Source organism: Emys orbicularis, chromosome 2 (assembly GCF_028017835.1).
Source record: "Emys orbicularis isolate rEmyOrb1 chromosome 2, rEmyOrb1.hap1, whole genome shotgun sequence".
NCBI classification, from domain to species: domain Eukaryota; kingdom Metazoa; phylum Chordata; order Testudines; family Emydidae; genus Emys; species Emys orbicularis.
The window spans coordinates 143,222,272-143,248,837 of NC_088684.1; the positions used below are offsets into that span (position 1 = coordinate 143,222,272).

The 26,566-nt window shown below is 51.4% G+C and overlaps 1 protein-coding gene across 1 annotated transcript in view; it reads right to left on the reverse strand.

The window, feature by feature from the left end:
- The window catches only part of TET3 (tet methylcytosine dioxygenase 3), a 162,678-nt gene that overhangs the window by 117,811 nt on the left and 18,301 nt on the right, over positions 1 to 26,566 (reverse strand). Inside the window, exon 2 of the mRNA XM_065398757.1 lies at positions 11,787 to 11,843. Coding sequence (XP_065254829.1) covers positions 11,787 to 11,843 — 57 coding nt within the window. The remainder of the gene's footprint in view (positions 1 to 11,786; positions 11,844 to 26,566) is intronic.

Consider the following 26,566-nt stretch of genomic DNA (forward strand, 5'->3'; position numbering starts at 1 on the left):
CCCATTGCAGCCCCAGATGTGTCATCTAACTCAGCCATAACTGTACCCGTCCAACAGCCAATCTACAGAGCTACGTCAGCTCCAAAACATACACGCTTCAATCCTCTCCCTGCGGCTTTCCCCGCTGCTGCTGGGAATCCCGTTACCGTGGGGCCATCGACCTAGTAACTAGCCGTCAATAACAGGGACTGATGTCCTTTGCTCCCCTAGCATACGAAGGGTGAAGCATGTCACTGTGAGAAAGGTACTATACGCTAACATGATGCAATAGACACAAACCCTCTGCTGCTAGTATAGCCATGTCAAGAATTAGCCTCCTTGTAACAGGTGGTAATAGCCAGAAAGTGACCAAAACAAAGACATCACAGGAGTCTACATTTCCCTGGCAGTGGTTTCTCAGAACATGGCTAGCAATTCCTCTGGCAGTGGCCCTTAGTTACAAGTCAAGAGAGGATTTTTCTGATTGCCCGGCACCACCACCTTTGGCCCGTCTGCTGAGCTTCCCAGAAATGTGCTAGTTGGGATGGTGAGAATCCTTCAACTGCCTAAATCAGAAAAGAGCCCCCAGATGGGAACAGATTTTTGTTACAACTGATCTGAGCTGGGTCTGAACCAGCGCCATTGAGGGGGAAAGTTCTTCATTACAAGGCCTGAGCCACCCAGTTTAAAGTTCTGGGAGAGAGAAGTAGCTTTCAAGTGAGGCACAGTGGCAAACGGATGATCAGCCACCTCTGGGATGAATGGAAGCAGCCTTTAAACAGCATACAGCAACAAGATCAAGGACGAGTGGCTTATTCAACTGGAAACTTAAATACCTCTCTTCTAAAAGACACCGCGGCCTGCCGCACAGCATCCAGCTGGGGACATCGGCTGACTCAGAGCAAAGGCTGACATCTGCTGAGTCAACAGCACCACCGCAGCTTTCCAGTGACCGTCCAAGCGCCCAAGCCAGCTCTTGCTTAGATTGAGATCAGATCGTGTCACCATCGGAGGTGATGGCAGCAGGAGTCAGACACTTCAGATGTACAGCAACAGAGCTACTCAAAGGGACACCCACTCAGGTACACACTATAGGCTAATGCAGTTCAACTTATTGATTTCTACCCGCAGCAAAAGCACAGCATGGAAACAGGGGTCTCTGCCATTCAGATGGATTAAAATACGACCACGTAGATAAGCTTGGGTTGCTAACCATTTTCCCTCACAGACAAAAACAAGGACCCATTCAAATATCACTGACCTCCTCTTCCCCCGTCCGCTAACCCATTAACACTCAAACAGTGATCCAGGACACCTGACTTGCCCTTTCATACCACACTCCGCTCCAGTCCCAACCTCTGGGACAACTGGAGAAAGGCTGTGCCATAATCTCCGATACTGCACGGTCAGGATTGCTCAGCCCTTAAAACAGACCCCGGCCTCGAGTTCATGGTGTGTTTAGCCCATGTTAGCTGTCCAAGCCACTGGAGTATTTTTAATTGAGTGCGAACTATCAGTGCCCTCCAGAAAGTTCCCATTCTGTCTCCGTTCTCCCTGCAGACCGTGAAGGACTGGCCACCAAACTGCCATAGAATTGGGGCAGGACGTGCAGATCAGCTCCTGAAATACCTAGGTATCAGCAGACATGAGGCTCAGGTGGAGGAGGGAGTGCGCGCCATTTCAGAGCTAGTTCCCCCATAATGCTCTGGGGCAGGCGGAAGTTCTGCTTCCTCCCATCTTTGCTCTTCAAACTAGGTCCAGGATGCCTCCTTGGGTCGCTGCTTGATGAGCTGTCCCGATAGTAGCCTGGTTCCTCAGGAGAGGCTTAAAGCACGGTTTGAAGGAGCAGCCACCTAAGCATGAGATGGAGCAGGCACGTGACAGCTGGCGTATGTCGCACACAGGCAAGGGAGCAGAAAGATGAAACTTCTCGCCCATGGCTTGCTGCCAGGGGAGTCCCTGTTGCCACTGGCTCAGCTCTTCCCACTAGGGTGGCCTTTCCATCCCCCGGGACACCAGGACTTCCTCCAGCAACTGCACGGTCAGGTGTCATTCTGCAACCAAGAGAACGAGCACAGGGGGGTGAAATGCACTGCACACCTGGAAGCTCCTCTTGTCTCCAGAGCTGCGTACTCATCCCCTTGCATCTCCTTGAGTCCCTGGCCGCTGCTCAACTGGACCTTAACTCTGGTCTTGGGATCTTCTCTCTAACGAGGTCTGGTTCTGTCCACGTTGTCAAAACTCCACTGGGGACCTGGTTAGAAAATCAACTTGTCCCCAGATGCCCTTAAAAGCCAGCTTGGTCTTTGCAGGAGACGCGGGACTGAACGGGTTTCAATCACATTTCCAAACTGTTCTTCAGCCCTGGGGCCAAGCACTTGAGCCTAGCTCCGCTGATGTCAGTAGAGGTGCTTCGCCCATTTATGCCAGCCGGGGATCCGCCCCCGTTGACTCCAGGGCAGAGACACCCATTTACACTAGTGGGGATCTGACCCTACTGACTTCAATGGAGCGGTGCCCAGGGACACCAGATGGGGACCCGTTCCGTACACACTGCGAAATCGACCCAGGTTTGGTCCCGGCCATGGACCTGCTGCACGGTACCCATGTCCCCCAGCACGGCAGGTTCTTTACCTGAGCCCTTCCACCTCAGGTGTTGACTGCAGAAAGGCGGTAGTTAACTGTGCTCAGGGTCCCTTTGACTGGGCAGAGTGTTGATCTCAGTGCGTTGGCTGAAATGAGGGAGGAGAATGGCCAGCGATTAAGAGCTGTTGTGATCTCATTACTATGCATGGCCCATGTCACCTTTGATACTCACAGTCAGGGAAATGATGCCCTCCTCCACTGAGAGTAGCACCTCCGGGAATCCACACCGGGTATCTACATAATGAATGGCCATTAACCCAGGCCACAAGGTCCAAAGCAGAAGGTCCTTCCCACACCTCCCCGTGCGGCTTCCCCACGGTATCCCTCCTCTCTTAGCCATATGGCACTGAGATCTCGCCACCTGGATCTGAGGTTCTTAATTAAAGAACTTCAGGGGCCCATTCCAGGCTGGATGGAAACAGGCACATGCCATGTAGACAACAGCACACAACCAATAACTCTTGGGAGAGTCCATTTCTTATTGTGTCCGGCAGTTTCTCCAATGGGTTGTTAATTCACACTCTGCTAGATCTCTCTATCTACCTCTTCGTGACCACACTGCGTGCAGCGGTACACTTGCCCGCGAAAGCACGGAATGACCCTGGGTTCCATTCCCACCTCTTTTACCGGGGCTCTTCTGTAAAAGATGTGAGGCTAAGGAGCACGTGTTCAGGGAGGCGGTGCAATCAGGAAAACTGGGTTCTATATCCAGCTCTGGCTGGGCACTGTGGTCTAGTGATTAGGGCAGGGGGGAACTGGGAGCCAGGACTCTTGGGTGTGCACTCTGGTGACTAGAGCAGCAGGCGGACAGCCAGGACTCCTGGGTTCTCCTCCCAGCTCTCAGAGGGACCATGGTCCAGCATCTATCTGCAAAGAGTTCAAGATGTTCCTTACATTACACGTACCTATATCAACCCTATCCGTCTGCCCAGTTATTCAGACGTAATTGCCCATGCAAGGTGTGAGCCGACTAAAGTCATTTTACTCATCCTTTCTCCTTAACATTTCCCACCAGGGGTAGTACTAGTGGCCACCAGCTTTCTAACCACCGCGTCTCCTGGCCCTGCCTAGCAGACACAGGGGTTAGAACACCAGCTACCACCTGAGCTCTGTCTACACTACAGCACCCCCCACCCCATCCTGCCTGCAGCGTTGTCCCAGTGGTAAACTCAAATTCTCCACTGCAGCCGCCCCCAAGGGGGATGGTGGCTTCTGGGATGCGGAGCTGGAGCGGGGAAACCTGATCTCATACAGAGCTGCCATCGGATGTTAAACGCTTTCAATCACTGCCAGCCAAGTTCACAGCTGACCTAGAGGTGAAACGCGGCAGATCTTGTTACCGAGCCCTACAGTTCCTCCCGTGGATTGATGTATGTGCGCTAGAAAGCTTTGATAACCGAGGGCCGGTGCTGTGGCCTGGGGCAGCTCTGCAGTTAGGAGAGCAACCAGGAGGATTTCTAATCCCCCTCCACCCACACCTCCAGCCCTTCTCCAATAAATCTGAGCTCTGCCTGGCCTCCGCAGCCATTTTCCGCCTGGTCATAGGATCCGGGACGCTGCAAGCGCATCAATAATTCAAGCATGCTGTCAAAGAGACCTGCATCCCATCTGATTTAGGGGCCTAGTCAAGTTAAAAGGAGTTAATGCAGCTAAGAGGCCTTAATCAAGGCGCATGGAGCAGAAGGAACTAATCAGAGCTCTGCATTCCTCCATGGCTAACATATTTCCATTAAGGCTGCCAGGACATTCTGCAGGCAGAGCAGGGGCTGCAAAAAAGAGAGAGGACGGGGCAATCCCAGAGAAGGCAGAACCTGGTTTGTTTCAACCAGCCTGCTAACCCCTGGGTCTGTCCCGCCTTCCACCCCCCCCCCCCTCCCGCCGCAGATCCCCAAGCCGCAAGAGAAAGCTTTGCATGCAGATGAAGACAGATCCGACGGCTGCTTCTCCCTGACGCCCGGAGACAAGCAGCTAAAAATAGCACACGCAGCACAAGGCGCGCTCCTAAGGCTGCAGTCGGGAGGAGGGACTGTTGCTCTTCTCAAAGCAGCAGCTAAATGGGGACGGTAAACGAAGCCAGGCCATGGCGTTAGGCCACTGAATGTCCCACCAACAAGGCAGCCCCAGTCCTTCGGAGTCCTGCTTTGCCGCCCCCTTTGTAACTGGGCTCGGTGCAAAGGAACAGATCTGGGGGGCCGGGGGAGACACCCTCCCTCCCTGCCCCTCTCCCCTACTTCTGCAACAGCAGCAAAACTGAAGGCCATTCGGGCTGCGAGAGTTTTAATCCACCCTGTCGCTAGATCCTCTTCCCCCCAACAATGTCCCTTTAAATGTTTTTTAAAGAAAAAACCCAGGCGCTGGATAGAAATAAAGAGGGTTTGGATCCTTTGGCTGCCATGCGGATCACGTTAATAATCCAGCCATTGTTGATTGCCCTTGACCCTCCCCTGCTCCGAGCATGCCTGTGCTACTGTATGTTTCCCCCCCAAAAAAGGAGCAGGGATCCAAGCAAAGGGGGATTCCCGGGTCGGGTTGGACAGACTGGCCATAGAAATGTGTGGCGCGTCCGGAAGTTACAAACCCCGCTGCTGTTCGCCGATCAGAAGTGCCGTCACCTCTCCGGGTTCCTTATTAACACGTCCCCTCTCCGTTCTGACTGTACCCGACTCTCTCCTGCGGCCAGCCGACTTCTCATTCGGGTCATCATCACTTTCTCACCTTCCACCCCCCCCACAAACGAAGGCACACACACCGCCTCCTCCCTCCCCCGGCGCCTCGTTCTGCGAGCCCTGCAATCGTGACGGGGCTGATGACTCACAGGGTGATGCACGCACGAGGCTGTAATGTTTGTAAACCTAAAAAAGCCATGTGCAGGCAGGCAGCGTGATCCGGCCGGGAGCACCGGCTGCCAACTGCACGAAGAGACAGCGTCTCCAGACAGGGAATGAAGGGGCCCTCCAAATGGGCTAAAAATAGGCACAAACCACCACTGTGTCTCCCAGCGTTTGCTCAGAGTCACGGGCTTGGGAAACCAGCGCAGAAGGAGCCAAGACGGGAGCAGAGAACTACCTCTCGGCAAATTTCAACTCTCCTCGCTGGGGAAGGCATTTAAAGGGAAAAAGTCAGAGCCTACCCTCGTCAGATTAATAAAGACCTTAGAAGTTGTGACATCAGCTACAGGCAGCGATCGGGGGTTGGGTTGGGTTGATCTAAAGACCTGCTGTGCTTATGATGATTTATGCTGCAGTTGCACCACGGACCAGGCTCCCATTGTGCGAGGTGCTGTACAAACAGAGAGCTTGACAAACAACAACCAGTCACAATTGTTGGCCGTGGTACCTTTCAGCCCCCACTCACTCTCGCAAGCACAGATGCACTTCGTTCCTAATTTTTAAGCACATGTGTAAAGAGTCCCTGCCTGGCCCATTTCAAACCAAACTGAAACAGCTCGTCAGTCTGTCTCCACCTGTTGTCTCTTGTCTTCCGTTTAGACTGCCAGCTCTCTGGGCAGGGGCTGTCAGCTCTTTGTTCTGTGTTTGTACCGCACCTAGTGTTACGGGCTCATTGTCCATGACTCCGGCTCCTAGGATCTATGGAGTACAAGCAATAAACAATAATATCTAGCTAGGTAAGTACGTATACGATTGATTGACTTGAAAACCAGAAGGGAGCACTAGTTTTATTTATTGGCACTGCAGGAGCACCTGAGAGCCTGAGTCCTGGACGATGCCACCATGATGATGTCATTTGACCTTTTCTATAATCCAAGCCGGAGAATTCCGCGTAGCAAATCCTGCGTGTGGACCTGGCGCTGTAGCAGCCGAGTGCCTAATAAATACACACCTCTTGCCCACCCACCCAAAATGCTGCTATTTAGGACATGGCCGATTGAAAGACCTCTGCATGTGATGAACTGCGTAGAGCGAGGTTAAATGAAGGGCCAAGTGCAAATACATCCCCGCCAGACTGGATATGCAGGCGATGCTGCCATCCCCCTCAAGGGGACCAGAACTCTGCACCTCTCAGACCTGGGACAACAAAAAGCCACTGCACACAAATCATCAGATCCAGTGAGTGGGGGCTCTGTCTCTTAGCTGCCCATCTAAAGAGTAGGCATCAACCTTCCTGAATGGCCCTGCAAACTCCACCAGATACAGCTAGCTTGTACCACGTTAATGCAGAGATATACGGCTCCATGATCTGGCTGGATGTATTGCTACAAGAGGGTTCTGGACTGACCCTGAGGGACCAATCTTGCTCCTAAAGAAGTCAACTGCAAAATCCTCTGATGGGAGCAAGTCCTTGCAGCAATCTGGATCACTTGATTCACAGTCTCCCACCTCCCCGCAACATCTGTCCCCGAAGAAGAAACCCACAGCTGTTTCTTTTCATGATTATTTATTTGAAGCAGCACCCGCAATCTCCTGGCTGCTTTCCAGACAGACAAGAAAGGGTGTTCCATGCCCTGAGTAGATCACAGTCTACATGGACAACTGCACGTAACATACAGATGCTCTTGCAGAGCACCTGAAATCCAACCGAAAAAGAAATGTAGCAATTTACCAAAAGTGATGGGACTCATGATCCCACTCTATGACATCAGCAGTACATAATTGTGCTTGGTCCCTGGGGAAAAGCCATCCAGACATTATTTCATACCTTGCATGCTGCACTGATTGGAGGCACAAGAATGCAGCAGGCAATTAGAACTATTACGATAAACCCGTCTTTTTATGTTTGTTTGTTTTTCTTCATGTGGCTGCTTTGGAAATTGAGATCTCAGTGGTGAACATTTCCCAGCTAGTTGATTTCGTTTTAAAAAGGAAATACTACTACTAAAGGGATGCAGCTGAATGGATCTGCAGAAGGTACACTTTACAAAAAACAGAACTACCATTTTAGATTAAACAAACAAAAATGCAGTATTGTCTCTGCTCAAGGTCTCATTCTGAATACCTTTCAGAAAACAATGCTGACAGCACACTGGGAATCAATGCAGCCAATCTTCTTCCATGCAGAACTGGCATCTGCTAAGCATCCTTCTTGGGTTCCCAACAATGTTGGGGATGGGCGAAATGGCCATTTTGGAAAGATCCCTTCCTGGTTACAGCATTTCCGGTGGAGCCAGCTGATCTGATCTGCAGCAATGGCTGAACTTTGGCAGGGAGGGTTCTGTTCCACCATTTGTACAAGCATCGATCGGTAGGGAATATAGACGAGCTGATTAGACCCAGACTTTCCCATCTCCAGCCTCTTCACATTTGATTTCAACTGCACTTGGATCAGAGCACAGTGAAAAAGCAAGGCTCTTTACCAATAACACGGCATCGGTCAAGTGTCTTCCAGTGAACTCAAAGCACAAATAAGATGAATGTCACAGACAGGGGTATAAATATGTTTTTAAGATTTGGGAGTGAACTTAGGGTGTACAGAAGCAAGGGACTGGCAGGGCGCTGGTCTACGTCAGAGCGGGCAAGTACCGTGCAAACCATCTCCACCTCTCCTGAGGCACCTCCAGCCTGATAGAAGGTCCCTCTGCTGTGCCAGACGCAGCCCGATCCTGACCCGCAGTCCTGCGTATATATAGCTCTGCCCATGCCCTTCAATCCCCTCCCTTCTCAACTATTCCAGTTCCCGGCCACCCTATGCAATTCTGCTAACATTAATGCCCCTCAGTTCTAACCATCAGCTCTCCCCCCCCCGATTCCAGCTCCGGGCCTTCCATCCCAACCCTGTCAATGAACCTCAGTCCCGACCCACCCAGAACCCCATTAGTCCAGGCATGGATCTCTCCTGAGCGAAGACGTACGGTGGCACTGAACCGTGCCAAACCGTCCAGGTAGGTGGTTACCCGGGCTGAGACCTAAAGTCATTTCCGCTCGTGAATCTGGGTTTGAGGGCATGCCTCCGGCGGGGAGCGGGGTGATGCACAAACCCACTGGTGCCACCGCACCCTGGAAATCCCAACCACCGAGAGATCAATGGAAACGGATGCAGGGAATAACTGGGTGCAGGGTATCCGGCTACCATGCTTCCGGGCAAAGAGTGGAGAATATCAGAGGAGAAAAATGGCGGTCACAGGCCCCTTTTGGTTGGCTTTGGATTCAAAATACTGTCGTCCCATCCCCCCCCGCCTCGAAATGGCAGGTGTCACCTCGGTGCATGGAACCCACCCCGTTGAGGACCCCAGTGCGGTGGGGCCGGGGCGCCTCCGTTGCCCAAGGGCTGGTGATTGAGAAGGGAGGCCGTGCCCTGTTGCAGAAGGGGGCTTTGTTAGAGCTCTGGAGGGTACAGCACAGGGGAGGGAGAGGTGGAAGGGATGTGGCCGCCATGGCTGGAACTGTCCATTCATCACCGCGCCCCTCACAGGAGCTGGAACGGGAAGGGTCTGGCCGATGTGCCCACCAGCTGGGATGGATTCCATTCTGCACCCCCCAAAACTTCATCAATGCCGACTTGGAGGGGGGAGGGGTGAATTTCATCTGGTTAATGCAAGTTAAGGGGTTGAATTTGGGGAGGGAGAAATCTCATTTGCCTGCTTTCCCACCCTTTGCAACCCTGCTACTACAATATCTGCCCCTTGTACCTGCGCTGGCGTGGCATTTCACACCAAAAACAAAAGAAAGGAAGAGGTCAGGCAGCAGGCCAGGGTCTTTTTTGTTCCCCATCCTCCCCACTCCAAATGCAAACTGCCCCCTCTGACCTTTCCCTAATTACCTGTGATAAAGGATCCACATTGGTAAAGCAAACAAACATCATCAGTGCTAATTAGGTGCCACCAAAGACTTAGCACTCCAGTCAGGACTTGTTTGTTTACCAAGCTAGCATGACAACAGCTGCTCAATTTGGTACCTTCCCTGGCAAGGGCCCTGATGCAACCTCCAGCTCACCTGGTTGGCAGGAGGCTGAACCTGCAAAATGTGCATGCATCCAATGGGCCAGACCCTCAGCCAGCATAAACTGGCACAGCTCCATTGACGTTGACGCTCACTCACACCACTGGATGGGATTTTCAAAAGCAGCCAAAGTGAGTTAGGAGCACAAGACCCACTAAATGTCAATGGGATGTGGGCTCCTAACTCTCTTAGGTGCTTTTGAATTACAAAAAATCTCACCCTCTAATGTCAATGACGCAACACCTGCACAGTCACTGATATAAGATCCGAATCAGGCCCAGTGGGAATCAAGCAGGAGGACCTGACACATTGTTTGCTAGGTCGCATCTAACAGCAACAAGCAGGTTACGGATCATGGATCCCCTCCATCGGGACCCCGGGAACAACCTTACTTAAAATTGCAAAGCACCACTCCAGTTACACGACTGGGAGCGGTAGCGTTTCCAAGCATTACATTTCCTCTCTGCACAGGACCCCCCAAACTCAGAGACGGTTGTCATTTACAAATGGGTATAAGGGAAGCTACCGTAACCAACTGCCTGATTTCCAAAGGCACCGGGCACCTGCAGCAACCACGGAATTGTAGGTGCTCAGCACTTCGCCTCAAGGAGCCCGAGGGCCGGACTTGGATCTTGCGCTGATGTAACAAACCATGGGCAGATTCCCCATTGCTAGGCACCGTGGGCGCTCCGAATGGCAATATTTTATATTGTGAGAACACGAGACATAGGGCACGCTAGGAACACGCCCAGCGTTGCTGGAAGCTCCAACTTTAATCAATATCCCCTTACCCCCTCTTTTGAGCTGCTTTGCCCTTAGACACCATAGTGAAAGTGGCCCTAGAAATAGCCAGGATATACATATCCAACTCCTCTCCCTTGGCTCCTGGGTGCAACACAGCTGAGGAACGGGAAATTTAATCAGAGAACAAAATAAGCAACGACTGGCCCTTAGCTAGTGTCAAAAGTGTAGTTTCGTCGATGCAATGCAGCTAAAATGGTTCACACCAGCGGAGGATCTTGCCCGTTATTTCTAAAGCACAGACTGAATATCAGGAAATCTTCCTATCAGCAAGATCTGTGGAGTGGTCTCCCCAGAGGAATGATGGAAACCCCATTGCGTGGGACTGGCAAATACACAGTAACGGAACCACATTGGTCGAGCCGCTGTAACGTTTCAGTTAAACACTATACACGCCAACAGCAAGGGTTCTCCTGTTGGTGTAAGTAACCCACCTCCCTGAGAGGCGGTAGGTAGGTCGATGGAAGAATTCTTCTATCAAATCTCGCACGGTCTACAGGGGACCGTAGGTCAGCTTAACAACACCACTCAGGGGTGTGGATTTTTCACCCCCCGACCGATGGAGTTAAACCAACCTAATTTTCTAGAGTAGACCCGGCCTCAGTCCCTGCAAGGTAACGCTCCTGATACCGCTAATGAAATCAGCTCGCTCACCTTCCCTCTTCCCCCATCTCATTTCCCAGAGCATTAGCGTCGAGGCAAGCTGCAGTGTCACACTCCAAACTTTGTCCCCATAGCAACCCCATGGTGAGCCACTCCTAGGTATTTTCCCAAGGCACAGGCATCAGATCTGCAGCGGAGTACAGGACCAGGTCTAACTCTGGAGTAACCCCATTGATTTCAGCTGGGTTGACATCAGCGTAACACGGAGTGGAAACCGGCCTTAAACCTCAAGTGACAAAACCTAAGAAACCTTGCCTGCCCCCTCCGCTTCGTAATTATGTTTTTCCCCAGAAGTAGAGAAACCGAGTTGTGGTTTTGGGTCACGGCAGCTCAGACAGACTCTCCAGGTCCACCCTAGTGAGGTATGACAGCTGCCGTCGTCATGGTTACATCAGGGTGATGTCATGCCTGCTTCAAAGTGGGGGAGTCTAGTCTCTCTTGTTAATTGCACCGGACTCAGCAGATCTAGGGGAGAGAGGCTGCTGCTCCCCTGTAAAGACAAGGGGGAAGAGGGGATTGTGGCGATATTTATTTATTTTTGCTTCTGCACCACAAGAGGAGAGGAGCTGCTGAAAAGCAGTGATTCCTTCCCCCCTTGCAAAAACATCGCAGCTTAAAATAATAACAGCAAATGTATGGATGAAGAAGCATCTGCAATTCAGCAGGGGTAAAGCTGGAGACGCCTGGGTTTTTAAAGACCGCAACACATGCTTCGCTATCGCTAGTGGTTGGCCAATTCCACCCCCCGCCGCAGATTCCCTTCCAGGCTTTGTCCTCAGTCTTTAAACAAGAAAAGAAAGGTACCTTTGTCGCCAGCACTTGCTCCTGCGTCCCACCTTCTTTACTGTCCCTTATTTCCACCTGCAAGGGGAATTAAAAAAAAAAGTCAGAATAAAATGCAGTTCAGGCCAAGCCGGTCCTGGCAACACCAGGTACCACAGTCCTCCTGCTACCAGGGAATTGCATGTAGAAAGGCGGGGGGGGAATGTTGTGTGTTATTTAAACACACACTGTCTATTAGAAAATCCCTATCGAATTCCCTTGGACTGGGGAGGGCAACTCTCGCATTTAAAGGGCATTGAAACGAAACACAAGGCAGAGCCTGTATTTACCTTGTTCTGCTTTTAATTCTCTTTCCTCTCTCAGCTTGCCAGCGATCGCCCACCCCCGCACAAAAATCCCCCCCCAGCCCTCGTCAGTTCCAGCGAGAATCCACCACTACCAGGCAGCCATCTTGCTTCATTCTCCTTTAAGCTCGGTTACAGACACCCTGGTGCATTCAGGGGCTTTTTTCCTTTCTGCCAGACGCTAGAGTCATTATCATACCGCTGAGCTCCGGCTCGCTTCCCCCCCCACCCCGATGAAACAAACACTGTGGACGTGATATGCATGCCCACTCCCCTGCCCGCCTCAGCGAGGGGGCGGGCGAGCCAATCCTCGCAGGCTTCGCCGTGTGTGTGTGTGTGTGTGTGTGTGTGTGTGTGTATATATGTGTGTGTACGCGCACGCGTGCGTGTGGAGAGGAGGAGGAAGAGAGGGATGTGGTTTTTCTGCTAGTGATTCGACCGTATCGACTTCTTTCAGGTCACACGAAGCACCAGGCAGTTCTCTCGCTCCCTCCCCGCCCGAGCCAGCAATAAAAGACAGTCGGGCAGCTGTCGCAGATTTCTAAAGAGCTTGCCTTCATCTGAACCAGCTGAGGATCTGGCTCGGCGAGGGTGGGCACCTGCTTAAATCAGTTTTACACCTGGCTAACTCCACTGGCGTAACTCCGGATTTACACCGCTGCAGAGAAGCAGCAGGAAAGCATAGCTCCTTCTGTGTTCATCCCAACAGCCAGAGGTAGTTTAAAGAGCCCCAGAAAAGCAATGAACCAAATTCTGACTCCAGTTACATCAGTGTCAGAGACCTTGTTTATAAGATCTGATTCTGTCCTCGCTAATATTGGTGTAACGTTGTCCACTTCACTGGAGTCACTCCAGATTTACAGCAGCATAATAATCATCATCCCCAGCTCTTCTATAGCACATTCCATCAGTAGATCTCAAAGCACTTTACAAAGGAGGTCAGTATCATGGTCTCCATTTTACAGATGGGGAAACTGAGGCATGGGGGCAGTACATGTCCAAGGTCATAACCATGCCAGGGTAAAGCTGTGATTAAAACCAAGGTTGCTCGAGTTCCAGTCCAGTGTTCTAACCACTAGGCAACATAGCACCCCTCCATCCAACTCTAGGTAACCAAGAGCAGAATTTAGAAGGCCTGATCCTAACCTCATTCCTGTTTGATAACGTCCAGTCCAGCGGAGTCACTCTGGATTTACCCTTCTGCAATCTACAGCAGACTTTATAATAACAGTTATCTAGCCATTCACACCCGACTCATCAGTGTGGTATATAAATGCCCGTCATATCTGGCCCTTCTGTCTAGCACTTTTTTAATCCATAGATCTCCCTAATTAATTTTTTTAATTAAAAGGTTTTAATATATGGTTTAGAGAGTGCTGGGAATTTACACATGAAAATGACAGGTACCCATGCCCGAAAAGAGCTTGAAATGCAACTCACTAAGGGGGGGTGTGGCCCAGTGTACTGATCACATGTCTGGGAGCCGGGAGCTTCTGTGTTATACACCCTGTTTTGAACCAGCCACACTTTATTATTATTTATTTGTATCACCGTGGCATCTAGGGGCCCCAGTACCGGACTCGGACCCCACTGCGCTAGGTACTGTACAAAGGGGCTTGCACTTTGGACAATTTTGCTTCATTTGTCTGTCTCCTCCTCCTCCTCCTCACACACAGTTAGGCTTGGAAGGACTCGATTGTTATCAATAAATGTTGGTAAACATCTATTTCCCCGTGCACACATATACCCACGACAAAATATTCCTATCGATAACAATCAAAATGTGCAAAACAGGCAAAGGAAGGCGAGGACTCCATTTGATTTCAGACTATTTGCTTTGTACATTCTGACATGGGATGTTAACAGTTTGTGTTTCAACAATTATAAAGCTTTAACTTTTTGAATCTCAACCTCAACCTGTCATTAAATAATTCATGTCTGACCCCGCCCCGTCCCGTAATTTCCCACAACCGTGAACGTTTAAATAGATAAAAATAAAATATTTAAAACCCATAACTTTGAGCAACTGGGAAAATATGACATGATAATAGAAAAAAATGCTTTAAAATACACATTGATATTATCCATCAAAATGATTAAAAACAATAAAAATTGAGTATCTATGTCATCCTTCCACAAGGCTTTTCATCCACAGACCTCAAAGGCAGGTCAGTATCATTACCCCCAATGTAAAGATGGGGGAAACTGAGGCACAGATGAGGGAAGCGACTTGCCCAAGGTCACACAATAAATCAGCGACTGAGCCAGAATTAGAACCTCGACTCTCAGCCCAGTGCCCTACCCACTAGGATACGCGGCCTCTCACCTGGGCAGCTGTGGATACCAATGACTGCAGATTCCATCCAGACCCCCGGATTACAGGGAAGCAGAATAAAAGCTGCCCAAGTCCTGTACAAACCCGTTGCATCACGCAGACTGCACTGGGACTGGGGGGGTAATCGTCTCTGCACCCAATGACTTCATCCCCAGAGCGTCTCCATATACACTGCCTGGTAGCCCACGTGTGCCCCGGTCTGTGGCTATGGAAAGTTCATCCTCTGCTAGGTTACAGAAACAATATTTGCCGGGTTTAAATACCGTTAGGCCCTGATCAGACACATTAGCACCTTCAAATCTACAGCCCGGCTAGGCACACTTGCTAAGTGTCACGGCTGCTAATGACCCGATGCCACTAATGCTTCGGAGCTGACACCAGGGTACCTGAAGACCCTTGTAAATGCAAAGCAATGGGTGGCTAAGCCTCTGGTATCCCTCATTCCTTGTAATGACCCTCCCTGCCTTGGGCTGCCAGGACTTTCAGAGCAGGTTCCCATGGTTCAAGGAAGTGAATTTACCCTTCCCTGACCCACAGAGGCCTGGGGACGAGGGGGGAATTCACCCCTAGGGTGGTAAATGTCAACTGCACTTTAATTCCCACTCTGGGCTCCACAGAAGCTTTGCAAGCTGAGGGGATGTGCATCCTCCAGCTGGCCGGGCCATTTCCCTCTTTCAGCCGCTGTCAGTCGCTTTCTGGACGACGCTAAATCCCTCGCACCCCATGTCCTGGCAGAAAACAGTCTCACCCTCCCATCTGCCATCTTGGAAAATGGCATCCCTCTGCCCCCACCACCACTGTGGCAACAACAAAGGCCTATGGAAACTTCATAAAAGCTCTTGATCGCTGCCCACTTTGTGGACACCAACACAATTCTGGGGGGAACCCCTGCTGTGTCTCCGCAAGCTGGACTCCAACCATGGCCACTTTGGAGGGTGTTGGAGGCTCTGCTTAACGCTACATGGGGCCAAATGCACCCCAGAATCGTGAGGATGTTTGGGCCCAGAAACCGGACCTCCAACTCAAGTTACTGGAGCGACCAACCGGAGGTGAATTTGGCCCAGTGTATCCTTCTCGCCGCAGCGCCAGTGCTGGCAACTGGGGAGCAGCTGGTGGAAACTGACACACCGAAGGGTTAATGCAGTGTAGACGATTAGGCTCCGGATGCCTGGCTCTAGGACCCTGCAAGATGGGAGGGTTCGCCCCAATCCCAAATGACTACAGGGCAATTAAACAGCCCCTTAGCCGAGTCAGCTGACCTGGGCCAGTCATGGGCGTCTAATTGCAGTGTAGACATAACCTAAGGGGCCAATTCCAGAAACCGTCCCTGGGGCCCCTTGCTGACAGCTCTGGCTGATACCTACGATAGCGGGGAATTGGGTGTTTATAGCACATTTCCGGAGCTGGCAGGTTCCTGGAATAGCGCTAATGGGTGCATGAGAAGGGAAGAGGATTTAAAAAACAAAAACAAATGTAACTGGATAGGAATTTTGCGCTCATGAAATTTACAAGACCGACAGTCCTGGAAACTCAGTCCTCCCTGCATATCAACAGAACTGGTACCACCCAGGCAGTCGTGTGTAAGATTCTCACAGCCTGGCCAGCCAACAAGCCTCACCCCTGACCCCGAGCTCACAAAAGGAGTTTAGCATCCACGGCTCTCACTCGGTCCTTGGACTCTTGGTGAAACTTGACTCACCAAATTCATTTCACACAGGCCTCTGATGGGTCCATATTCCTCTCGCCAGCTACCCTGGCTGGCTCCAAACCATTGAGCAAAACTGGCAAACTGTGACAAGTTCCAGTGGCCACATTTTCAAAAGGAAGTTGGAAAACTGCAGAGGGTGCAGAGAAGAGCCACAAAAATAATCTGATGGCCCTACAGTGGGAGACTCAGAGAGCCCCAATCTGTTTAGCTAATAAAGAAGACGATCAAGCGGTGACTTATGGTGTATAAGTACCTCAGTGGGCAAAAAAATACCAGGTGTTAAAGGGCTCTTTAATGTAGAAGAGAAAGGCAGAACAAGCAGCATTGGCTGGACGTTGAAGCCAGCCAAATTAGAAATAAGGCACAATTTCTAACAGTGGAACACTCTACCAAGAGAAGTGGTGGATTCTCCATCTTAAGCTTGGGTGCCTTATTGGAGGGTTTGCTTTAGCCAAACACAAGTTACTGGGCTCAGTACAGTGATAACCAGGTGAAATTCTATGGCCTGTGTTATCTAGACTGCCAGACTAGATGCTCTAATGGTCCGTTGCAGGCTTAATCTACAAATGTCTGACGAGCGCTGGAAGGCTCTGTAAGCCATTCACTGATTAGCCTGGGCTTGTATTTTCTCCATTAGACAGTACGCCAGCAACATCTGTGAACATCAGTTTGTGGAAATCCTGCTCCGCCTTCGCTGCTACCATTAGAAACGATAGGTTTCTGGAACATCATTTTACAGTGAGCCGAACAGAGGAAGAAGCAGAGGCACTGAGAAGTTCTGAGCCTGGAGAGAACATGCAGCTGTTTCTGGAACAGAGGGGATTTTTCCTGGGTGAGCTGGAAAGTTGAAAACGGATGAAGTAGAGACTTTAGTCTTCACTTCTGTCCCATAGCCAACATGATACCAGGCAACGAACCCGGAGAATAAGTCCACCAAACAGTCTCAAAGCACTTGATAAACACCTCGCTTTACAACAGACCTAACAGGGTAGGTATTCCGCCCATTTTGCAGATGAGGAAAACTGACACACAGAGAAGTGACTTTGCCTGAGTAGGAAGGTGAGTGGCACAGCTAGGAATAGAAACCAGGAGACCTGACTCCCAGTCCCCCTCACTCTAATCACTAGATACCACTCCAGAGTCAGGAGTAGAATCCAGGAGTCCTGAACCAGTCATCTGCTCTAAGCACTAGACCCCGCTGCCCCAATAAGTGGGTGGCTACATTTTGCTGGTAACTGACACGATCCCTGTAGCCTTGTGAAGTTTGCTTGCAAGCAGAGAGTTTAGGATGAAGGGCCCTTTACATTAGAAATGTCAGCCTTCAACAGGGTATTATCTGTTCCCTGCACTCCAGAGAGCTGGTTATCAAGAGCGTTTTCTGGGGTTTAGCATAGGGCAGCTGAGAGTCAGGACTCCTGGGTACTATTCTCAGCTCTGGGATGGGAGGGGTTCCAGTGGTTAGAGCGGGGGGGACAAAACCCCAAAGTCCTGACTCTGTCTCCCCTCCCCCACTATAACCCCCTAGTACCTCTTCCCTCCCAGGAGTAGAATCCAGGGCTCCTGCATCCAAGGTCCCTGCTCTAACGGTAGACACACTTCCCTACCCGAGCTGCGGATACAACCCAGGAGTCTGGGAGGGAAGTGGGTCTAGTACTAACCCCTCCTCCTTCAGAGCCGCTCCCTGTCTACCATGCCTCGAGCAAAGGGGGAGGCAGCACTCACCGCCGACTTTTTACTACTACGGACGGCAACCCCGGGCTCAGATTTAAGCTGTAGATGTCTTTGAACAGACTAAGGTCGTCCCAAGACTCACGCAAAGGGAGGTCAGAGATACTCATCGTGGGCCTGGTAAAGGGCTTGGAGAAGCCAAGGATAAAAGACCCCGTGTAAGTGCGACACCGCTGCAGCACGAAGCCATCAGAGCGTGGGCGAGAGATCGGCGGGCCTGGGCACCAGACAGTTCCGGCTCACGCCCGGCCACTCGAAGAACAGAAAAGGGCACTGAGCTAGCGCGGGTGTTTTTTCTTCCACTGAACTTTGCGGCGACTGGGGCTCTGCTTCACCGGCCCCTCAAGCCACTCTGCGTCCTCACCTGCGTAGGGCCCTGGGGAAAAGGAGTCCCCCGAACCACCCTCTCCCACAGGGAGCGTTTTAGTTGGCCACCAGCTCCTATCACCAGCGTCACTCCACACAGTGCACGCAACCCGTCCAGCCAACGCCTGCAGAACAGATTCCTATAAGTGAGGGCACCCAGAGCAGGCTTTTAAATCGCCCTTCCCAGAGAGGAAGGCCAGCTTGGCAACCAAGACACTGGCCTGGGAGTCAGGACACCAGAGGCTCAGACCTCTCTGGCTTCAAGATTAGGCTTGATAAGTTTATGGAGGGAATGGTTTGATGGGATAACGTGATTTTAGTCAATTAGGCATTAACGTGCCATCGCGGGTAAAATGAGGGTCCGGCTGGAGATTCTTGCCTGTATGCTCGGGGTTCTGCTGATCGCCATATTTGGGGTCGGGAAGGAATTTTCCTCCAGGGTAGATTGGCAAAGGCCCTGGAGGTTTTTCGCCTTCCTCCGCAGCATAGGGCAGAGGTCGCAGGCTGGAAGATTCTGTTGTGGGTGGGTCAGCTTTTGTGGCCTGCATCATGCGGGAGGTCAGACTAGATGACCATGTTGGTCCCTTCTGACCTTAAAGTCTATGAGTCTATGAGTCTATGAGACTCCTTGGGCAAGTCGCTTAGGCTTGGTCTGCACCACCAGCTTCTGTTGGAATAACGCCGTCGCTGAGCGACCGTTATACACACCTGACCCCAGTGCTATGAGCGCTGCCTCTCGGGGAGGTGGAGCACCTACAACAACGGGAAAAACTCTCCCATCGGTAAAGGGAACGTCCTCACTAAGCACTACAGTGGCACAGCTGCACTGCTGCAGCTCTGTAAGTGTCGACAAGCCCTTCATCTCTCTGGATTTCAGGTCCCCACCTGTAAAATGTGGACAAGGACACTTCCTTTCCCCCACCCTTTGTCTGTTTTGTATTTTAGAGGGCAACCTCTTCCAGGCAGAACTGTCTCCTACCCAGGGTCTCTGCAGTGTCCAGCGCAACAGGGCCCTGATTTTGGTTAGGGAACGACCATAATACAAATCAGCTTGAAACTGAGCAGATTTGGTAACATGATGGAAGAGCCACTCATCTCCAGAAGGAGCACGTTAAGATACATGTCACCCTGCACGGAGCACTGTTCGCTGCCCCAGCATGCGAGTCCTAGGATCGGAGTTCCTCCCCCAGCTCGGCCATTGATTTGCTGCACAAGTCATCTCCTCTCCCTGTGCCTCAGTCTCCTCATCTGTAATATTGACTCACCTTTGTAAAGTTCTTGGAGCGGCTCAGATCAAAAGAGGCCAGCAGCGCTGAGCGTTATTAGTCTCACACCTCCGGACACGCACAAGGATTGAATTCAGGCGAGGGCTCGGTGAAAGTTTCATCACTCAAACCCTCAAAAGCCACACAAAACTTTTAGGTGTCACTACTGACGCAGATCTCAGCCCAGGGCTGGCCAGGAACCTGGGGAGGGTTCATGCTTGGAGATCAAAACCACATGGGAAGTCAAAGGGTTTTCATGAAAAGCTGCCATTTCTGCAGCATTCGGCTCAGAGCTTTGGCGGGTGGAGCAGAAGCTGACAGGCTGAGTCAAGCATGCTGGGGGCACAGACCCAACCACCACGCTACCCACAGCAGGTCTCCAAACAAGAGAGGGCATTGAGCCTGCAAGGGTGACTGCAGATCTTCCCCAAAGCTCTGGGAAGTCCAGATCCTGGGTACTGGTTCAACCGGCTATAGGCATGGAGGCCGACTATTAACAGCTCAGATCTAGATGCAAGGTTTGTGGGTGTTTGGGTCAGGGGGATGGGTTCTGGGCCCACATCCAGGCAGAAGGCTGCAGCGGGAACTTCCTAGGAGCACCCGGACAGCACCTATTTTTGTGTGCATTTGCATGCATCAACATAATGCCCAATTCAGAGAATGACGTATTGTTCCTACCCACTGTGCATAAGTAATTCTGTGCACTGGTGGTTCTGTATAAACAACAGATGTTAAATACATTGCATTGTATTAAAAAAATGCATAGGCAAAAACAACATGCCCAGACTGATAATATTTGCCCAGGCTTGTATCGTCCTCCATAGAGCTGAAGGAATTGTTTGCCGGTTGAACTCTGCAGCAATACCATCTGCAGTCAACAGAACACAGGCCGATATGTATCTTTTGCTCATGCCGGTGCAACTCCAATTGAAGCAAATGGGAGGCAAATCGATTGGAGTTAGAGAGGGTGTGTTTGTACAGCACCTGGAACACCGGGGCTCTGGTCCATAACTGGGACTCCTCAGTACTATGGTAATTTAAATACTATCACATATCTGCTAGCGGCCCCTTTGCTCTGCATGACACAGTGACCCTGAGAGCCCCTACTACATAAGAGGACCCCGAAGACATGGAGCAAAATCTGGATTGCAAGTGCCCCCACATTTGACGGCATGAGGATCTAGGAGGTTCAGAACAGCCTATTACAGGGTTAGGCGCATGCTGTGAAATTCAGATCTGGAATCTGTCATACCCCTGCTTTGCCAAAGTTTCGGGGGTGTTGGTACCGAGGGTTTGTCTCTAACCACTGCTGATTTGGTCTCATCCCAAGAAGGTTAGCCCTTGCCCTAGTTACAGGGGAAGGCCATGCATGTTTCAAGACTGTCCAAGCTGCATTTCCCTCTCTGCTTGCACTCTGAGTGCCCGAATGTATGCCAAGAGCAAAGATCTCTGCCCCTCCCAGGTCAGAATTGATCAGACTAAAGGACAAGCAGTTCTTGCTGGGATGGAAAATCTGCCCCTCCATTGAGCCACGTGCACTGAAAACCCATTCATTTTAAAAGGAAATACAAACATTGCCTAGTAAGCCTGTGGAACTCACTGCCACATGAGCTTATGGAGGGCAAGAGCTTAACAGGGTCCTTAAAAGGATTGGGCATTTATATGGATGACAAGCGCAACCGCAGTTACAACAGCATGGATTAAACAGAACCAACTAATCTGGAAGGGCTATAAACCCCAATGCATCAGGGCATAAGCCAAGCTCTAACTACTAGGGGTCAGGAAGAATCCTTCCCTGCAGCAGGTTATCCCTTCACTGCTTGGTGCAGGGTCTCTTGCACCTTTCTCTGAAGCAGCTGGTGCTGGCCCCTGTCAGAGACAAGATACCAGATAACAGGTGAACACAGGTCTGAGCCAGCATGGCAATCTTTAGGCTCCTCCTTGGCTAGCTGCATGGCCCTCTGCGTACCCAAGGCATCTGAGTGCTGACCAGCGAGTTTACCATTAACCAGCCAGGCGGCTCTCATTAGAATGAGAAAGGCTGTAGAGCAATAACAGTGAAAATGGATGGCGGCGAATGGGTCAGTGGGCGCTGTGTCTCTGGGGGGGAGGCGTTTCTTTGGGGGCAGGCCAGAGATCCTCCTGCTGTGATCCCAAAAGCAGCAGAGCTTCACCTTTTCCCCCCCAATCAATAACGACCTCCCGAACAGAAAGCTATTCCCTTTCTCTAGCAGCGGTTCGCAATACGCCCGCAGCTGAAAAGCCCTCTCTCCCTTTGGAATGAGAGGCAAAGAAAGAGCATGCATTGACCAATGTCCCCTCTTCAGCTCCTAAAGCTCCATTACAGCTGGCACATGCTTTACCCTCTCTGAAAGAACACAGGGCTTCTGCAGGCAAATGTTTCAGCCTATTGTACCTGGGCAGGGCTGCAGGTACCACTCGCCCAGTTGTGCCCAACTCCGGCAAGCTTGCCCTCTGTGGCATGCAAGGCTGGTTGCTCCTTGGAGGTCCAGGGTCATTGGCACGAGAAGGGTCAGAGGGACGTATACGGCGCTTGAGTGGCTGCACTCATGTAGATAGCGTGGATCCTGATCAGAACTTCCCCCAAAGTTCTGGGCAGGCCGGATCCAAGGGACCGGCTCGGCCCATCATAGGCAAGGGGGCTAGCTACAAACGTTTAAACCCCTTTGCCCCATATGCTCAAGTGGCAACTCAGCGTTTTCTCCCATAGCACCCAGCTTCTCACATGGCCATATCCCCCCTCTGGCTGGGCTCAATTACGTCCAACAGGGTCAGCGCTTAGATGGGGACACTTTCCCGGGAGTAGCCAGGTGCAGCAGGCGGCAGGGTGGGTTTCAGCAGGAGGCATTCTGCCCTCTGTATCACAGCCTGATGCTGGCTGCAGGAGGGGCTGTGCTCGTAGAGAGCCCTGTGACGGCCACAGGCTAACATGGGGATGCCCTGGCAGGCTCGTTACGGACCCCATGGCACCTTTCTCAAGCCCTCCACTCTGATCACGCTTGTCACAGAGCCACCGACAGAGGAAGTGACTTGCCCTCGGTTGGTGGCAGAACCGGGGCTATAACCCAGGTCTTCCAAGTGACAGCCTGGCACCCTAACCACACACAGCCTTCCTATACCAGCAAGATTTCCCACAGCATAGAGTCCAGCTGGGGCCACCACACTCAGCTCCCTGAAACTCCCTGGTAAGTTGCCCTTGCATGCAGTGTTCCTGTCCCCTGTAGCACTGTCGGGGCAGAGAATTGTTGCATCTCATCCCTGAGAGGGTAAAGAAAGCAAGGCAGAGGTGCTAGCTCATTACTGGTTCTTCAAGCAGCGGGCCGGCCACTGACCACATTCCCCTGCAGCAGACAGCATCTCACGGATGGACCAAGGACAGCAGCAGGTCCGTGTTTTGGAAGCAGAGGGAATTCCTCCATAGCGCTGCAGTCAGCTCAACCTCAATCCCAGAATCTAAGGGTGTGTCCTCCACAGTGGAATCCTGAACGCAGTTCACCAAAAGGCAGCATGTGACAGTGGGTAGAGCAGGAGGAAGGGAGCCAGGATTCCTGGGCATATTCCCAGCTCTGCCACTGACTTGGTGGGTGACCCTTGGTCAGATCACTCCCCCCCACCCCCAGTCTGTGCCTATACTGACACAGGGCTGCAAGGCCTCTGTAGTGAACACCCATAAAGCACTTGGAATATCTGTGGGCGAAAGCTGTCTATGGCTATTATTATTTTGAGTGTTGTAACATTGCACAACGCTGGTTGTGCAAACTTGCCGTGGGAGTTGCATCAATTCACAATGACATGGCATAACAATGCAGCACCAAGCCCAGGCAGAGAGGCTCCTGACAGCACAACCCAGCCCCACAGGACAAACCCCTGGTGGGGGCAGCACTCCCCCACCCCGCCATATTAGTATCGGGGGCACGAGTCCATGCTCTCCATCTTTGCCTCCATCTCAGCCAAGGCAAATGGCTCTCTGTAGGCAGAGGTCTGAACAGCTTAATCAAGTTTAATCTATACAGTGGTTAGTGATACTGATTAACTGTCCTGCCACAGCTGAAGAAATGGCCCATCTAGGCTGGGACCCCATCTTTGAAGGCAGCCAGCATGGGACACTGCACAGAAAGGCACCAACTTGCCACAGAGGACAGGGCATCTGACCGTGTGTGACCCCCGTCACTGCAGTTGCAGCAGGGCAGGTGGGTGGGTCAGGAGCCAATCTCCAGCAGCGCAAGTCGTTTCTGCTGTGCTCCTTGTTTTACACGCAGAGCTATAAACCACCGCTGATTAAACCGTCCATCCACCCCATCTGCAAGCAACGCAAGAGTTGGCCGGCCAGGTTCAGACCCCAAACAGCTAGGTGGTGTCAATCCAGAATAGGAATGCATGGGCCAGATTCAGAGCTCAAGCAGGTTAACATAAATCCTAAGTAGCACTGTCTAAATCAGTGGAGTTGCATCAATTAACCGGGCTCAGAATTGGCTGCCCATCCCTCGCCAGCAGTGTTGCTACATTCCAGCCGCCAGCCACCCGGGGTAGCATCAGTCAGCGCTAGTAGCACATTGTCCAGCCACTGGGTTCCCATCCCTCATCCCAGCTTTGTGTACAAGCTACCTTTGTGCTATCAGCCCCCACCATCCCTCTTGGGACCAGTCTTGAGCCAACTATGAAACTCACATCCACCCAGAGGATCCTAGGAAAACTCTCATAGGAAGAGAGAATGAAACGACTGGGATGGTTTGCAGGAGACGAATAAGAGAGACATGATCATCATCAAGGAAAATCCCAAGGGACATAGTCTCTTTGCAGTTCAAGCAGCGCCCAGCTCACCACCAGCCAGAGGGGACATGATAAAAGTACATAAAAGAACAAGGCAATTTATTCAACAAAATTGAAAAGGTGGCCGGTTCATACTGGAAAAAACAGAAAAATTAGTTTTCACTCTGTGCAATTAGCCTGTGGAACTCACTGCCACAGGACACCACGAAGGCCAAGAATTTAGCAAAATTCAAAGAGGGCCTGGATGTTTGTGTGGATAACGAGAATATCCGCAGTTAGAATGGTTAGTGCTAACAGAGTCAAACCGCATGCTTCAGGTTTGGGGACTGGGAGGAGCCTCAGGGAAGGCAGGTTACCCGTCTGCCTACTGGGAGAGGAGGGGGTCTCTTGCACCTTCCTATGAAGCTGGCCAACATCAGAGACAGGATACTGGACTAGCTGGACCATGGGTCTGATCCAAAATGGCAATCCCTGTGTCCCTATGCAATCAAGAGAGGCAAAGGTCACAGTATTCACCCTATATATGCCGCCCAGCTCCTCCAAGCAAAGATCTTTGCTAGCCACTTGGCTCCGGGAATCTGTCCCAATGAGATGCATTAGCACAAAAGGCTCAAACCACAGAAAGCATTCAGATGCTTTCGTTCATTCCACTGACCTGGGCTGCTAATATCCAGAGAGATTTAATTAAGCAAATATAGTTTAAAAAAGAAAAGAAAAGGAGGAAGATACCACTGCATTTTATTCTGGAGCGACACATTCTATTCCACAGACCAGGCTTACACACACACACACCAATTTGCTGCAAAGTAATTTTTAGCTGATAACATCACAGCCTAGATTTGAAAGATCTTCACTATAGGCATGGTAACAGCCCTTGCATTTGTGGGCTGAGCAGCATTCTAAATTAGCCAGGGACGTCAGCAGCTAAAAGGAGGGAGGGAGGGATTCAGCAGGCAGAAGAGTGAGGGGATGGGTCCCCTCTGCAGGGGGTGCACGCAGGCAAAGGACAGCTGCAGGAGATGTTAGAGGTGAGGCAGAGAGGCTGATCCTGCCTGGAGCTGCTAAGGAGGCCGATCTTGTGCAGGCCTGCGGGGACGCCAAGGGAGGCGCAAGCAGACCAAACCCCCAGTAGGTTGCAAGTTGGGAGGAGCGACTCGGTGGGGGTAGGAACAGATCCTCCACTAAGGAAGAGTCCAATGCAGCACTCCAGGGGGCGAGGCGCCATCTAAGCAATGAGATGGGGGTACCCAGAGTCTGCACAGCTGAGGACTGCAGCAGCATCTGGCTCAGGTGCCCATTCTGTCAAAACAGAGCAGACAGCAGCTGCCTCTTCCTTAACGCGGCAGTTCAAGAAACCAAGACTACGAGGCTCATCGGGTCCTGCTCCAGTTCAGCAGACAGGTAAGGATCTAGCTAACTACGATCCTGACATGGCCCCCCATTACCACAGTAACTCAGCACCTCACAGTCTTTAATGTATTTATCCCCTAGGAGAGAGGGCAAAGCTATTATCCCATTTTACAGACGGGCAACAGAGGAACTAAGTGACTTGGACAAGATCATACAAAGAGTCTGTGGCAGAGCAGGGAATTAACCCTGCATCTTCTGAGGCTAGTGCCCCAATGGCTAAACTAATGATCTCACCACTGACCCGTCCTCCTTCGCCCCATACACCAACGTCCCCCTGCAGCGATCCCTCTAAACTCACTCCCTAGAGTTCCAAGCAGACACCAAGAGCCGGGCCAGGAGGAAAACGAGAGCAAAGTGCTGCTCCTTAGCAGCTGTGCAGGCAGAGGCCAGCGGAGATCCTTCCGATACATCAGCCTCAGCCAATGAGATTTCAGAGCTAGCTTCACATTGGCAACTCAAACCGCTCCCGCAAGCTGGTAAGCAGCAGATTCAGGGCTGCCCTGGCAAGGGCATTCAAGTCCCCCTTCTGCTCCGGCGCCTGCAAACAGACCCAAGCCTAAAGAAATAGCATCCAGCTGGCTCCCGGGAGGGCTGACAAATTAGTAACTTTTTTTTTTTATCATTAGTGCTTTAAACGAGATTCTCTCTAATCCCGACAGCGTTTGGCACAGAGACAAATTCACACCGGAGTTTGCATCTCCCGACAGTGGGACAGAATCCTTCCATCGACCCAGTTCCCATCTCTCGGAGAGGTGGATTTGCTACAGCGATGGAAGAACGCCTGCTGTCGGCTGCAGCGTTGCGAGCGCAGATGTAGCCTTAATCCGACACCCCTGGTAGCACTTTACACCCAG